Source organism: Tupaia chinensis, unplaced genomic scaffold, assembly GCF_000334495.1.
Source record: "Tupaia chinensis unplaced genomic scaffold, TupChi_1.0 Scaffold000231_1, whole genome shotgun sequence".
Taxonomy (NCBI): domain Eukaryota; kingdom Metazoa; phylum Chordata; class Mammalia; order Scandentia; family Tupaiidae; genus Tupaia; species Tupaia belangeri.
Window position 1 is genome coordinate 133,564 of NW_006159706.1, and position 15,977 is coordinate 149,540.

General features: G+C 51.4%; 1 protein-coding gene across 4 annotated transcripts; it reads left to right on the forward strand.

Moving 5' to 3' along the window:
• The first annotated feature begins 27 nt into the window (after nt 1-27).
• GUSB (glucuronidase beta) lies at nt 28-15,201 on the forward strand. 4 transcript variants are annotated; one of them, XR_003549348.1, is made up of 12 exons: nt 28-291; nt 1,242-1,427; nt 1,696-1,877; nt 2,040-2,182; nt 2,578-2,765; nt 3,448-3,600; nt 3,850-4,028; nt 4,110-4,256; nt 7,574-7,773; nt 9,179-9,355; nt 12,562-12,697; nt 13,806-13,931. XR_003549348.1 is itself a non-coding variant. In XM_006148087.3 (12 exons), exons 1-12 carry the CDS (start codon nt 82-84, stop codon nt 13,973-13,975), a joined length of 1,956 nt encoding a protein of 651 aa, XP_006148149.1. In that variant the 5' UTR covers nt 30-81; the 3' UTR covers nt 13,976-15,201. The 4 variants fall into 4 exon arrangements, 3 of the variants coding, with proteins under 3 accessions (XP_006148149.1, XP_014443172.2, XP_014443173.1); XM_006148087.3 differs by having other exon boundaries at nt 30-291; nt 7,574-7,658; nt 13,806-15,201; XM_014587686.2 differs by lacking the exon at nt 28-291 and adding an exon at nt 325-609 and having other exon boundaries at nt 7,574-7,658; nt 13,806-15,201.
• Nucleotides 15,202-15,977: the final 776 nt, after the last annotated feature.

The window sequence follows — 15,977 nt, forward strand, 5'->3', positions numbered from 1 at the left end:
CCCGTCCCTCCCGGGCACGTTTTGAGCGCCGCTCAGAGCTGGGTGTCAGTCCACAGAGGTGCGGGGCGGCAGAACAGGGACATGGCCCGGCAGCCGGCGGGGACCTGGGCAGTGGTCTGCCCGCTGCTTTGGGGCTGCGCGCTGGCGTTGCAGGGAGGGATGCTGTACCCCCGGGAGAGCCCTTCGCGGGAGCGCAAGGAGCTGGACGGCCTCTGGAGCTTCCGCGCCGACTTCTCCGACAACCGGCGCCTGGGCTTCGAGCAGCAGTGGTACCAGCGGCCCCTGCGGGAGGTGCGGCCGCCAGGGGGGACAGGCACCGAGGTCCCAGAAGCCAGGCGGTGGGAGTGGGGAGCCCAGCGCCCCGCCAGCTCCTTCTCCTGTGCCCTCCGGAGCTGCCTACCCGCCGAGAGAAACCAAAGACGAATGGGCTTAGAGGCAGGGGGCTGGAGACCGGGAGGGGATAGGAGAGAACGGGGAAGTGGGTCTGAGATGGGTTTGTTTGCGCCGTCCACTCCTCCCCCACCAAGGCGGGAGAAGGGCCGTGCAAGCCCCCGCGGAAGTGGAAGCCCTACCCGAGCAGAGTCTGCGGAGCCCAGAACGGGTGTGTGTGTGAGTGGGGTGGCCTGGATATTTTGGGGCTACCCTTGTAAAGGCAAGTAGAACCTTGGTTTAGATGGAGGTCGGGACTTGGTACCCAGCCAGTGGAGCACTCCACTCCAGTTCTGTCCTCCTGACTGGGGGTTTCTGTGCTCTTCCGGCGCTTGCCCCTCCTAGATCCTCTATTTTTGGATTTTGCCGCTCAGCACTCAGCCGCCCAGCGTTCAGCCGAGGAGGAAGAGAGCAGGGGGCTGGGTGCCAGCACGTGTCCCCGCAGTTTCCCCCGCGGAGGAGCCTTGCCCCTGTCAGCCTTGCGCTGTGGGCGCTCACTTGATCACAGTCAGTCAGTTGATCACCCGTTGGTCTGGGTCTGGTCTTCTTGCCTCTTGCTGGGTTGTGACCCTGGGCTCTTTTCCATGGAGATCTTGGCCCCCCCAGTGGCTTCCACTCTGGTAAAGAACTTCTGGTCCCATCAACCCTGTCTCAGACCGTCCTAGCAATTGAGCTGTCATCAGCAAGTACTCTGCCCTTTTGGCCAATATTTATAGTCTGGGCTTGGACGAGGCACTGGGGTTACACCTGTGAAGGACATTGGTTCTAGATTCCTGGGGGTTCTGGCCTTGACTCTGCCCTTCTTTCCCCAGTCTGGCCCCACTCTGGACATGCCAGTCCCTTCCAGCTTCAATGACGTGGGCCAGGACATGCAGCTGCGTAGCTTCATCGGCTGGGTGTGGTACGATCGAGAGGTGACCCTGCCCCAGCGATGGACCCAGGACCTGTTCACTAGAGTGGTGCTGCGAATTGGCAGTGCCCACTACTACGCCATTGTGGTCAGTGCCGTGAGCAGCAGCGGGGCGACGGACTGTGCATGAAGCTGCTTGGGGGCTCGGCTCCCAGCCCTCACTTACCCTGGGTGGAGGGAGCGGGACTTCATCTCCTTGACACCACTGCTCTTCCCATCAGGCTGGCCAGGCAGGTGGCAACTGGCAGGCCCCTCAGCCCCCATGCGTACCTTTTATGAGGGAGTGCCTGTGTAGGCCGGGCTCCCTCCTCATGCCCTGGCCTGCTGTGCCTCCCCATGTCTCCCTGTGTCTGCAGTGGGTGAACGGTGTCCATGTGGTAGAGCATGAGGGAGGCCACCTCCCGTTTGAGGCTGACATCAGCAAGCTGGTCCAGAGTGGGCCCCTGTCCTCCTGCCGCATAACCATTGCCATCAACAACACGCTCTCCCCCAACACCCTGCCACCAGGGAACATCGTCTATAAGACAGATACCTCCAAGTGAGCAGCATCTTGCCCCCCTGTTCCCCGCTCCCCGCTCCCTATCCTGCCCAGTGGTTTTCCTTACCAGAGTTGAGGCCCTGGATCTGGGGAGGTCGGGGAGAACTGCGGTCAGAGGATTCCAGGTAAGGCCCTGATTGGCTATTGTCCTCCTCCCACTAGGTATCCCAAGGGTTACTTTGTCCAGGACACAACATTTGACTTCTTCAACTACGCGGGACTGCATCGACCCGTGCTCCTCTACACCACGCCCACCACCTACATTGATGACATCACCATCAACACTGGTGTGGACCAAGACACTGGTGAGGGCTGCTGGCAGGCCCAAAGTAGCTTTGTTTCCTGTTTGGAAAGATCATCTCTGCCCAGAGAAAGGGTCTCTCAGGAACCCTACAGGTTCCTATCTACCTCAGAAGCTAAAATCCACACTGTCTGAACTAGCAAGGGTATCAGCAGTCAGCCATCTGGTTGACCTCGCTTTGCGAGGAAATGAGACTGGTGAGAAGTGGGTTTAGAATCCTGTGTCCTTTCCTCAGTGCTGCCCTCATGAAATCTCCCCTTGCTGCACACTAAGCCCAAGGAATAAGCCTATGCTTGCTTAGGGCTTAAGTGGCCCCTTCTGAGTGGTAGCTACAGGGTGCCCCATCTCTATGACCTGTGCCATGTCCCTCCTTCAGCCCTGATCCCTCGTTTCTTGCAGGGATTGTGAATTACCAGATTTTTGTCCAGGGCAGCGAACACTTTCAGCTGGAAGTGCGTCTTCTAGATGAGGAAGGCAAAGTTGTGGCTGAAGGAACAGGGGGCCGAGGTCAGCTGCAGGTGCCCGGAGCCCACCTCTGGTGGCCATACCTGATGCATGAGCACCCTGCTTACCTATACTCATTGGAGGTAATGGTCTAGAACTGGGGCTAAGGGAGACCTTTGCCCAGAGCTGTAGCATCATGCGTCTGCAGCACCACCTGCAGGTGATGGGCCCTTTGTCCTGGCTCTGGCTTCATACCAGGACAGGTGGGCAGGCAGGCACAGTTCTCTGAGCTTTCTCATTTTTTTCACCTTTAGTGTGTGTTTGGGGGGGGGGGCAGTTTTCAAGAACAGGCCCCAGCAGCAGAGCAAGAGAAGGTTCCTCCTTGCTAATGATGTCTATATCTTTGTCTGTGGGCCCAGAGGTGGACCATTGTGGTATAAAAGGATCTTTCTAGCTGGAGGGTGGTGGTTGTGGGGGCATGCCTAAGGCCATTGGGGTGCTCATGCCAGGTGCTTTTGCTCTCCCAGGTGAGGCTGACTACACAGACAGCAGCTGGGTTTCTGTCTAGGGCAGGCACCTTTCCTTGGGCTTTCTCATTTTTTTCCCCTTTAGGGTTGTTTTGGGGGGGGGGGCAGTTTTCAAGAACAGGCCCCAGCAGCAGAGCAAGAGAAGGTTCCTCCTTGCTAATGATGTCTATATCTTTGTCTGTGGGCCCAGAGGTGGACCATTGTGGTATAAAAGGATCTTTCTAGCTGGAGGGTGGTGGTTGTGGGGGCATGCCTAAGGCCATTGGGGTGCTCATGCCAGGTGCTTTTGCTCTCCCAGGTGAGGCTGACTACACAGACAGCAGCTGGGTTTCTGTCTGACTTCTACACTCTCCCTGTTGGGATTCGTACTGTGGCTGTTACAGAGAGCCAGTTCCTCATCAATGGGAAGCCTTTTTATTTCCATGGGGTCAACAAGCATGAGGATGCAGATGTGAGTTGGGGACTTGGGTCCCTGTGGGGGCTGGTTTTTGTCCTTATCATCTCCTGTTACCTTCCCTGTGTGTCTTGAAGCAGTTGAGGGCAGCCTGCAGCAGTTGGAGCAAACGGCTCAAAACTACACTATAGTGAGGCGTACACTTGGGCCATAGAGGCCCATAGGCTCTCAGGGTCCAGGCTCTAGAAGGAAGTGGTTTTTAGCAGGGACAGGGTACAGAAGGTCACTCTGCTCTTCCTGCCCCAGATTCGAGGGAAGGGCTTTGACTGGCCACTACTGGTGAAGGACTTTAACCTGCTTCGCTGGCTTGGTGCCAATGCCTTCCGCACAAGCCACTACCCCTATGCGGAGGAGGTGATGCAGCTCTGTGACCGCTATGGGATCGTTGTCATTGACGAGAGTCCCGGCGTGGGCATCGTGCTGCCGTGAGTGTCCACCACCCACACCGTTCGGCCTGCCCAGCGTGGCGGGCCGTGATGTGACCTCCGTTCCCCCCTCGCCCACAGCCAGAGCTATAGCAACATATCTCTGCAGCACCACCTGCAGGTGATGGAGGAGCTGGTGCGCAGAGACAAGAATCACCCCGCCGTTGTGATGTGGTCTGTGGCCAACGAGCCCACTTCCTTCCTGAAACCTGCTGGCTACTACTTCAAGTGAGTGCTGCTGCCTCCCAGGGCTGAGGCCCAGCTCAGCCTTGGCTGGCCGCTGGGAGAGGAGTGAGGTTGGCCTTGGCTGGGGTGGACTTGAGGGCACAACCATACCTGGCCAGTTCAAGGGACCCAATATTTGCCCATCCAAATTGTAGTTTTCAACCCAGCAAGACCCGATGTCTCCTTTTCCCACCTGAAATGGAATCCAGAGCTAAGATAACTTGTTTGTACATATAACTTTAAAACATAAGAAAGGGAGAGGGTGGTCCCATAGCCTGGTGGTTAAGGGAGCAGGATCCACACGGCCAACTGTGTGGATTAAATGCTGGACCTCACAGCTGGAAAAACATTGACTGTGTGTGTGTCTGCCCAGATCCTAACAGGATAGAGAAATGGAGGAGAAGGAATTGCAGAGCTACCATGCCTCATTGAGGGCTGCTCTCTCCTTCATCTCCCTCTCTGGTGAGTGCGCATACCTTGTGGCAGTTAAATCAAAGCTCGCGACAGGACCTGCCCGTAGAGAAATGGAGGAGAAGGAATTGCAGAGCTACCATGCCCCATTGAGGGCTGCTCTCTCCTTCTTCATCTCCCTCTCTGGTGAGTGCGCATACCTTGTGGCAGTTAAATCAAAGCTCGCGACAGGCCCTGCCTGTGTGTCCAGGAGAGCCATCTGTAAACTACTACTTGGATGCATGGACTAGAATCCCTTGAAGACTGGCTGTAGGGGTCTGATGCTTGCACCCAGCTGTGGGTGGCTCTGAAAGCACAGCTCTGGAAACAGCCTGCCAGGGGCACCATGTTGTGACTAACCCCACCAGCAGCATGTTCTTCAGTGCCCTGCACTTCTAGAAGGGCAGCTGTTCTAGGTAAAGTTCCAAACAAATGCAAATACGAACTTCTTTCCATTTTTATGCTATCTACATTCCTGGGAAATTTAGCTTGTGTTAAACGAAAATCCCTTTTGGGTTCATCTGTAAAGCAGAGTTAGGCTTTAAACCAGTTTTATAAAACTGGTTTATCTACACGTAACTTTAAGCAAGTTTTCCAGTCACGTGCATGTGCTGAACATTCTAAAGCTATATTGCTGGACAGGATCAAGCCATCTAAAATTCATGCTTTCGTTCATGAGAAGCCAGTCACTCCCCCACCCCAGTCATTGCAAGGAATAGAATGCCACTTAGGGGCAGTCTCCCTGCGATGGCAGGGCCGTGTTGCTGAGGGAGGCTGGTCCCCAAGAAGCGTTCCTTTTCACAGTCATGTAGCGTAACCTCGTCTTCAGAGATGAATGATTTCCCTAGCTGTGGAGCAGCAGAGGCCAGGGACACACTCCTCAAGGCGTACACTACCTCCCAGGTCCATGAAGCACTTTGAGCTGAGCTAGGTCTGGTGGTCTGTCGAGAGTACAAGGCTCTGAGAAGTGACCCCCAGTCAGGGTACAGGACCATCTGGACATGCACAGCCCCGTAGCTCATGGAATGCAGGGGTGTGTTGAGCCAGGGCCAGCTGGATAGGACTTTTGTTGTGAGGATGAAGCATGTAGACTCCCAGCAATGGATGCCTGAGGCTTTCAGACAGCATTTTGGGAAGATGGAGAAAGGGAGAGGTGTTTTGGGGACAGCAGAGATGGGGCAGGATCTGGATAGACCTGCTCGACCTGCAGTGGCTCAGTCAGCCTTCACCAAGGCTTTGAAGCTTCCAGTTGATGGGCTATTTCAGAGTGTGGGTTTGGAACCTGAGGCTATGGGGGTGTTCCACAACCCTCAGGTGAAAAAAACAACAGTAGGGGGACCAGCAGTTAGTGTAATGGCTATGTCGCTGGACTCCCACATAGTCGACTGCAGTTCACATCCCAGACCCGGTGGCTTAAAACTCATGCCGGGTGCGTGTGTGTGCGTGCCCAAGATCCCGAGAGGAGAATGGAGGAGAAGGGATTGTGGTGTGGCCATCCCCCCTGGGGGGTGATTTCTCGCTTTCTGTCTCTCTATCTCTCTCTGTCTGGCAAGCGCACGCGCCCTATGGCAAAAACCTCTCCAAAAAAAAAAAAAAAGCAACAGTAGGGAGAAGGTTTGAGATAAGGTGTAAAGGAAAAGAAAAGTAACTATGTGGAAAGACAAAACAGGCTTAAACAAAAATCAGCACCATGGTGGGGGGTGGCTGGGACAAGCCCCTGGGAACCCTAACCCCAGGCTGGTCCCTCTGTGGGTGCCTCTTTTCACTCCGCCTTAATTTCACTCGTAGAAATATTGTTTCTTTGGGACCAGCAGATGGCATAATGGTTACGGCACTGGACTCCCACGTAGTTGACCACAGTTCGAGTCCCAGGCCCAGTGACTTAAAACTCACACCAGGTGCGTGTGCATGCATGTACATGTGTGCGCCCAAAATCTCAAGAGGAGAATGGAGAAAGGATTGCATGGCTACTTCCCCTAGGGGATGATTTCTCAATTTCTGTCTGGTGAGTGCATGTGCCCTATAGTAAAAATACCTCTCTAAAAAAAGAAATGCTGTTTCTTATGTTTTGGCTTTTTTTTTTTTTTTTTTTGAGAGTTTTTTTTGTTATAGGGTGCATCACCTCGCCAGAGAGAAAGCAAGAAATCACCCCCCCCCAGGGAGGATGGCCATGCTGCAATCCCTTTTCCTCCAATCTCCTCTCAGGATCTTGGGCACGCACGCACACGTGCTTGGTGTGAGTTCAGGCCAGCAGGTCCGGGACTCAACCCGTGGTCAACTACATGGGAGTCCAGCGACATAGCCATTATGCCAACTGCTGGTCCCAGAAATGCTGTTTCTTTAGAGAGTCTGTCCCTGACTATCCCACTTAATTTGTGCCCTTTGCATTATTTCAGAGCCTGGCACTTCCCTTTCATAATCCCCACCAATTTGTCATTCCAGTTCGTGACTTTAACCGTGCGTCTCTCTGAATCCATCGGTCCATGAGGCGGTGGACTTGGCCACTTAAGCCCCTCTGTACACCTAGCACATAGTCCAGGGCCCGTCCCCTTGCTCACACTCCCCGGTTATCTATTACATTGATAACTATCCTGTCCTGATCTGCACCCCAGCCTTCCCTATTTTCAAGAGCTTTTTCAGAGATCCAGACCCTAGTTTTCGGCAGCATCTGGCCCAAGGACGTGCCACTCTGTGTGCTGCTCTCGCTGTCTGACCTCTCAGGGGTGGGTAGGATTTGGGAAGGGAGCAAGCGATGTCAGGGAACATGATGTAAGACCAGGGAAGCGGGAGTTCTATGTTTGCTCTGGCTGGGGCAGAGCAAGTGAGAGCCCTTCCTGCACCGATGGAGCTGTGCCTTCTACCCTGGACAGGACGGTGATCGCCCACACCAAGGCCTTGGACCCCTCCCGGCCCGTGACCTTTGTGACCAACTCCAACTATGCCGCAGACCTGGGGGTGAGCCTGGGGGGGGTCTCCGCACTGCTTCTCTCCTCGCCTGTCCTGATACTAATGTGTGCTGCTGGGAAGAACACGGAGCTGCCGAGTGGCCATCTCTGCAGACAGTCCTTGGGTGAGAGAACGCCAGCTCGCTTGCAGATGGGTGGCCCTACCTCCAAGAAGGCCTGGCTTAGCGAGCTGTGACCCAGTCTCAGTTTGGACTCTGATTTTTACATCTCAATTTATTATGCTCGTATGATAGCAAAGACTTACGGGAGCTTAGAGTCCATTTGGCCTGGTGTTTCTTACACCTGGGCTGATTGTCAGAAGCACTAAGGGAAGTTTTTTGAAAGTTCAGATCTCATGGTTCTGAGTTTCTGATTTAGCAAGTTCAGGGTAAGACCCCAAGTTTTTAAAAAAAAAAACCCTCAGGGATTCCAGTGATTAAGCAGCTTAGGGGACCACTGACCAGATCGCCTCCCAGATTGAGAATCAGAGATGGGTACACAGGCAGCTGATGGAAGAACTGGCTGCAGGCCAGCCCTTCCTCTGCACCCCGCAGGCTCTTGGCTCACTGACCTGGGCATGCAGCCCTTGGAAGTCGTGTGTTGAGCTGCACTGAAGCTGTGAAGCATGGGACAAAGGACGTGTCCTTGCCTAGGGAGTTGAAGGGAAATACTTGAAAGTGCTGTGGAAATCACCCAAAGAAAGAGCAAATGAGCAAACAGTCTGTGTGAGAAGGAGTGCTTGTGAATGCCACCGTTTATCGCAGTAGAGGGTGGCCTGGCAGCCCTGGGGGCCCTCACCACCTGGGGCGTGCCCTGTGGAACCCCACGGAGGCTGTGTTAGAAATAGCCTGGAGAGAGGCAGGCTTGGGTGTGCAGGGCTGAGTGGCCTTGCTTCCCTGTTCTGGGCTAGTGTAGACAGGGAAGACTGCCTGGGTGCCCTCCGCCTACACTCCTTGCCTGGTGGGATCTGTGACCATGAGCTGTGTCCACCCAAGCTGTCCCCAGCTTTCTCTTCCCACTTGTGTCTTCCTGCTGCTGATTTGGAGAGGGGCAAAGCCACATCAGTCCATGTGCAGGCTTTGGCGGTTAGCGTGTGCACTAGAAAACGTATTAGGTGACATCAGCCACCGGTCACAAACCTTTGCTGCGTAGCTTTGAGCACTGGTTTGTTGAGACTCGGGGCAGCCCTGTGCTGTCCTCTGGGCCACCCTTTCGGAAGGGGTCTCCAGCCTCTTCACTGCCCGTAGCACTCTCCCTCCCGCATGATGAGTCAGCGCTGCGAGGGGAAAACCATTCCTCCCTCAGGTGGGAGCACCTCTCCAGGGCAAGGCCAGGTCGGAGCACCAGCCAGGGTTACATGCTTGCTCTGTCTGGGTCCTTTCTTGGGTGTGTCCTACACGGGTGGGCTGATCTCAGGATCTAAGGCATTTTCTGTCCTCCTCTTTACTTCCCCGCCAGAAGAACCCCACAAACACGAGCGCCCCAGCGCGCGCAGTCTCGGTATGACTGGCCTTAATGCTCTTGCCCTAGGCGCCGTATGTGGACGTGATCTGCGTGAACAGCTACTACTCCTGGTATCACGACTACGGGCACCTGGAGGTCATCCCGCTGCAGCTAGAGACCCAGTTCGAGAACTGGTACAGGACCTACCAGAAGCCAATTATCCAGAGCGAGTATGGCGCAGAAACCATCGTGGGGTTTCACGAGGTAAGCAGCGTGGAACATTGTTTATTCTGCTCACCTCCCTGCCACTGTCCACACTCGCTGCTGCCCCAGTAGTCAGGCCTCTGCCTCGCTTCCTCGATCCTCAGAGACCTTCTTGCTGGCCTTGTTTCCAGACAGACTCCTACCAGCTGGCCCGCAGTCACTGTCCTTTGTGCTCGGCCTTCCCCCAGGCTGCCATCCCCTCTCCCTTCACTCCTGGACACGGGACTGTTCCCGCTGTGCCCGTGTTCCTCTCTTGTCGGGGCTGCTCCTCTGCCTAAAGGCCATGTAAGCGGCATAGTTGCCAACGAAAATATCCTGAGGGCTCAGGTCTCGGCGTCGCTGTCCGCTCTTTGGGAAGATTGGCCCCACCTGTCCCTGGAAGGAAGCCGTTCCCTCTGCTCTGCTTCCGCAGCAGCTTGTACCTGTCTGTCTCAGCTTCTCATGTGACTGGAGATTTTCTTTGGCTTTCTCCTGGACCAGACTATGGGCTCTGGGAGAGGGGACAGTCCTACTTATCATTGCTTTCCAGGCTCTCCGACATACAGCAGGTGCTAAACCACAGTAATTGGGGAGCAAGTGAAATGTTGGAGCGAAGTTGACTGACCAGCTTTGTTCTCATTTTTTACCTAACCCTACACTGCTTTGTCTTAGGATCTTCTTCGTGTGCAGTCATGAACCACAGTCAGCTCTTCATCCCCACGCCAACCACCTCACATGTGCGGTCATGACTACTGAGATGCCTGGTTGACACACACTTCTTCCCTTTTTTTTTTTTTTTAAGAGAGATCTTTTGCTCTAGGGCACGTGCGCTTGCCACAGAGACAGATAGACAGAAAGCAAGACATCACCCCCCAGGGAAGATGGCCATGCTGTAGTGCTTTCTCCTCCATTCTCCTCTTGGGATTTTGGGCATGCATCCATACCCACCCAGCGTGAGTTACAAGCCACTAGGTTCAGAACTAGAACTGCGGTTGACCATGTGGGAGTCAGCAATGTAGACATTACACCATCTGCTGGTCCCAACACACTTCTTAATGTGCTCACCCTCTCGATACTGAACAGCTCCCCACGCGGGACTGTGCCATTTTGTTTGCACCCTCAAATTCATCTCGCTCATACAAAGTGCCACTTCTTCAAACTAGGAAAGTGAGTACAATTATCTCATGGGTACGCACATTTCTCTCCCTCTTTGAAAAGGTAACCAACACTAAAATTGTAAGAAACTAAGTCCGTACTGAGTCTGAGTCAGTACGGACAGAACTTGGGAATGACGGGAATGTTCTGACTGCACTGTCCAAAATAGTCTTGCTTTCTGTCCTGTTCTAGCCATCTGTGGCTACTGAGGACTTGAAATGTGACTAATATGGGCCTCGTGCCATAGCATTCAGTACTGTGCACAGGGAGCCAGATCCCACATGGCTGACTGTGGTTCAAATCTCAGCCCAGGAGCTTGAAAAATACACTGGGTACGTGTATATTCATGCCCCAAATCCTGTTGATACAGAGAAATGGAAGAAAAGGTTGCAGTGTGGGCATGGCCCATTAGAGGGCGCTTTCTCTCTCTCTCTCTCTCTCTCTCTCTATTTCTCTCTCTCTCCCTCCCTCCCTCCCAAGTACACACACTCTCTAGCAATTAAAACTGCAACTAGTGGGACCAGCAGATAGCATAATGTTTACGTCATTAGACTCCCACATAGTCAACCACAGTTCGAGTCCCAGACCTGGCAGCTTAAACTCACACCAGGCACATGTGAGTGCGTGCCCAAAGTCCCGAGAAGACAATGGAGGAGATGGGATTGTGGTGTGGCCATCCCCTGTGGGGGATGATTTCTTGCTTTCTGTCTCTCTCTGACTCTCTGGCGAGCACACATGTAGCAAAAATCTCTCTCTTAAAAAAAATGTGATTAGTATGAGTTAATTTAATTTTAATTTTAAATTAAAATAGCCACATGTGACTAGTGGCTACGGTATTAGATGGGGCAGATTCCTTTCCATTTAAAATCTACATCTTGTCCTATCCTGTCGTCAAACTCAGCTTTGGGATTGGACTGAAACATGGCTCTGTTGTGCACTGATATTCTCAGAGCATCTTGTGCAGCACTTGGGTCATTCTCATTGGAAAAGAAAGTCAAAGCCAGCGGGGATTTATTCTCTTCTAAAATGACCAAAATGCTACATCCTTGAACATTTAGGATTTTAGCCTCCAGAAAATGCCCATGAGGTGAAAACTCAGACTGTATATTCCAAGAACATCTTTCCTTTTTCTTTTAAATTGCCAGAGGGGGTGTGTGATCATGGGGTGGGGTGGGGAGAGAGAAAAGCACCCCCCAGTGAGGCATGATCACACTGTTATCCCTTCCCCCCATTTCTCTATCCTGTATCCTATCAGGATTTGGAGCACACAGACACACACATACATGCCTGGTGTCTCAAGATGTTAGGGCCAGGACTTGAACTGCAGTCAGACACATGGGATCTGGCCTCTCTTAACCACTAGGCTATGGGACCAGCCCCCAAATACATATTCTGTATTGTGTCTTGCACTTACCTAAATGCTGGTGAATCCACAGATGTGGCTGGCCTTCTGCTTCTGTTGTGGACAGCCTCCTCACACCTGGCAGGACCCAGCTTAACTACTGAGGGAAGTTTCCTGCGGCCCACGACTCAGTTAGATCCCCCTGCTAACCGTGACCAGCTCTTCCTCTGCACGTTCCGTGTCCCCCTCACTGTACTTAGTGCTGTCTCTGCTAGGTTGTAAACCCTGGGAGGGCAGGGACGTGTCTTACCACTGTCTCCAGTGCCTGTCACATACTTGTTACTCAGACCAGCGCCTGATGAATCTAAGGCAGGTTAGATCTGAGTTATGTTAGTTCCTGAGTTATGTCCTGGAAAGCTCCTAAAACTTAAGGCAAAGACATATTTTTACTTCCAGTGTTGTTCAGCTTTAAGATTGCATTGGTAGGTAGAATTAGAACAATAAGATGAAGCAAATAGCAAATTATGTTTATAAATAAAGAAGTCACTAATTACCTCTTTCTCTCTGAGTTACAACATCCCCTGGCTTTCTCCATACCAGCATCGGCGAGTCCTGGTCACTCCAGCCCACTGTGAGGACGCATATTTTGGTTGTCATCAAGTGGATCTTTACTTTTATCTAACGTTACAATCCTGCCAGTTCTTGACTTTTTGCTTTGCTTTGAATCCAGGATCCACCTCTTATGTTCAGTGAAGAGTACCAAAAAAGTCTACTCGCGCAGTATCATTTGGTTCTGGATAAAAAACGCAAGCAATACGTGGTTGGAGAGCTCATCTGGAATTTTGCCGACTTTATGACTAACCAGTGTAAGTGCCCTTGGTTCACAGAACGCATCATTCCTGACTTCATCAGGTTGACTCTTTTATTCTGGACATTTGGTCATATGGAAACTGGAAATAGCAGGGGGAAGTCTGATCTAGTCAGTGTAGCTGCCTACATTTCCTAGAAGTAGGTTGTGCTTAGCAAGCAACAAAGCAGTCACGTGCAGCTTCCTGGTCACTTTATAGTGAAGATCGAATGGGAGAGCTGCCACCTTGAGGCAAAAGTGACGAGCTTGCCTTGTCTATTCTACAGTCCTGAGGAAAAACCAGGCCTCGTCTTGGGCTTACTTTTGGGATACATTCCTTATTCCAGAGTAGTGTACAAAGCCTGTGACACTTAGGATATTTCAGTCTGTTCAGTCATTCACTTGTAAAAGGCAGGTTCGCCAACTACAGATAAGGTCCAAAGCACCTCCAATGTGGAAGTGCTTAAGGCTTCAAAGAGAATAGGAGCTGTACTTTCTCAAGTGCGGATGGCTGAGGACCCACGTCAGTGACATTTCAGATGAGTGTTCTCCATTTCTCCCTTCACTTCTTGACTCCTCATCTCACCGTAAACAGAATGGCAACTTGGGGGGTGGTTGGGGAGAAATGCTAGTGGTGGGAATTACCATCTATTACCATGGGGACAAACAGACCTTTGAAAGGTTAAAGGTAGCTAAAAATTAGAATGGAAAGTGGGTTCTTGAGTGAATAAGGTGAGATGAAAGAGATCAAGAGAACGACAGCACGAACCTCTACCCTGCTTGGCAAATGAGGTTCACGACTTCCGGAACTATCCTGTTGGCAGTTTTGTAGATGGGTGCACTGGGTGTTTAGTAAGTTGGCTGTATAACCTTGGATAAGTCACTCAGCCTTTTCATAAGCCTGCAAGGTGGGGACACCACCTACCACTTCGCAGGCTGTCAGGATTTCATTTGAAGTGCCTGGCACAATGATTGGTATTTGTGCATCTTGAAAGGAAGGATTACCTTGAACTCTTTGTTGGGAAACGCTTCTTTCCATTTGGCTGTGGTTTTATTGGAGGCAGAGGGTGCCAAGCAGGACCGGTGCTATCAAGAATCCTCTGAAATGCTTTTTCCTTGTTTTTTAGCACCCCTGAGAGCAGTGGGGAATAGAAAGGGCATCTTCACTCGTCAAAGAAAGCCCAAAAGTGCAGCGTTCGTTTTGCGAGAGAGATACTGGAGACTTGCCAATGAAACCAGGTATCACCGTTCAGTAGTGAAGTCACAGTGTCTGGGAAACAGCCCGTTTACGTTTTAGAACAAGAACTACCCCTCTGCTGATGCTGCTTGTACTGGCCCACTCCGTCCCAAGTGAGGGGTGGCTTCCAAGGAGTCACAGAAAGTGCTCCCTGGATCGTTCCTGGCAGACCAGTTTGGGTCTGGATTTTGTGATCTTCTAGAAGGGAATGGTAGAGATGAAATAAAAGCTTTTCTCATTTGGAATAGAGTTGGCATGAAAGTGACCACCCATAAACTAAATGGTCTATACTTCTGAAAATATCTGAAATAGATTTTGTACACCGGGCTGTTTCCAGAACCTCAACTGTGTACAGACTCTGAGAAACTGCTGCCTACATCTGACCTATGTTAAGAGCTGCTGGCTAAGACTGCTTGCACAGGATAGCCCTACAGCCCCGGCCTGCCCAACCCAGCAAGTGAAAGCCAAAGACTTTCACAGCCGCTGGTAAACTCACAGGAGAGTCTAAGTCCTACATACATCAAGGCAGTTGTAGGTGTACCGTCCTGCCATGGTAATTAACAAGGTCTGCGTGGCAGTTTCCACACAAGCTGACAAACATAAGAAAGGTAAGCGCTGAAGAGGGTCCAGTTGGGACTTTGGCGGTAACCAGTTCCAGGATATTGTTCCAGCGTCCGCCATAGTCTAGTCTTGACAGAAATGGAGGAGCTGTAAAAGCCCACAATGGATGCCAGTAAGTGCCACAAGACCTCTTTAAATACGGTGCCTATTCCATGCCTCTGTACCTTTCCCAGAGGATGGTCTTTCCTTAAGGAATCTTTCCTCCTGCATCCAGAGTCTCTTACGCCAAGTAAGGTGCATTATTCCTAAGATCTGTGTATTCATCAACCCCAGTTTAAAGCTAAATGCTATGTAAAGATATCCCCTTTTTTGTCCAATCAAATGGAAGACAATGAACCAGTATGGTTCTCGATACAGAACTTGATTCACTTTCTTACATTAATTTCCATGTCTCAACATACCCCCTTTCTGCCTTCCTTTCAAGCCCCATGAAAGAAAGTACAGATATTTTAGCCTATTTTTAGTAAATGACTATAAGTCATTATTTAGAAATAAGAGTGTAGTTGGTTCAAAAATTCTAGGGGCTCCATGTTTCTTATTACCACTGAACTTGTTCTTTAAGGTTGTCAAGTTCCATGTTCCATTTTAATGTCGAAGAATAATATGTAACTCTGTAGTTGACAAGCATTAAATAAAATTAAACATAAACACTTAAATGTTTTACACATCAGGGGTGAGGTCCATTTATTTCGTAGGTCCTATGCTAAGGTTCTAGCATAGGACATGTTTGTTCTACTCAGTGTGTGGCTGAAGTATAACTCAGCTTTGAGACAGACTCAGCTTCCTTTTGCATGGTTACCTTTTTATTTTAAGAGAGATTTTTGCTGTAGGGCACATGCACTCACCAGAGAGACAGAAAGTAAGGAATCACTTCCCAGGAGAAGGGCCACAACTGCAATCCCTTCTCCATTCTCATCTCAGGATGCTGGACACACACGCCAAAGTGCCCGGTGTGAGTTTAAGTTGCTGGGTCCAGTAGTCGAACCACGGTGGGCTATATGGGAGAGTCCAGTGACTAACTATTACATCATCTGCTGGTCTCATGTGTGTTACATTTTTAGATGGCTGTAAGAATGGAGTGGCCCAGCCGAAGTAGTGTGCCCCAGGCGCTGCTGCTTTGTAGGCTACATGGGAGGACTGGGCTCGATTCCCAGCCCCCTAAAAAGCTGGGTGTAGTGGTACACACCTGTAGTCCCAGTATCTCTACAGGCTGAGGCAGGAGGATCACTACACAGCAAGACCCTGTCTAAAACTGAATAACACTCACTGGGACCAGCAGGTGGCGTGGTGGTTAAGGGCACTGGACTCCCACATGGCTGACCAAGGTTCAAGTCCCAGACCTGGTGGCTTGCTTTCTCACCTTCTCTCTCTCTCTCTCTCTCTCACACACACACACACACATATACTCTCACTGTGTCTCTCTCTGATTAGATTAAAAATA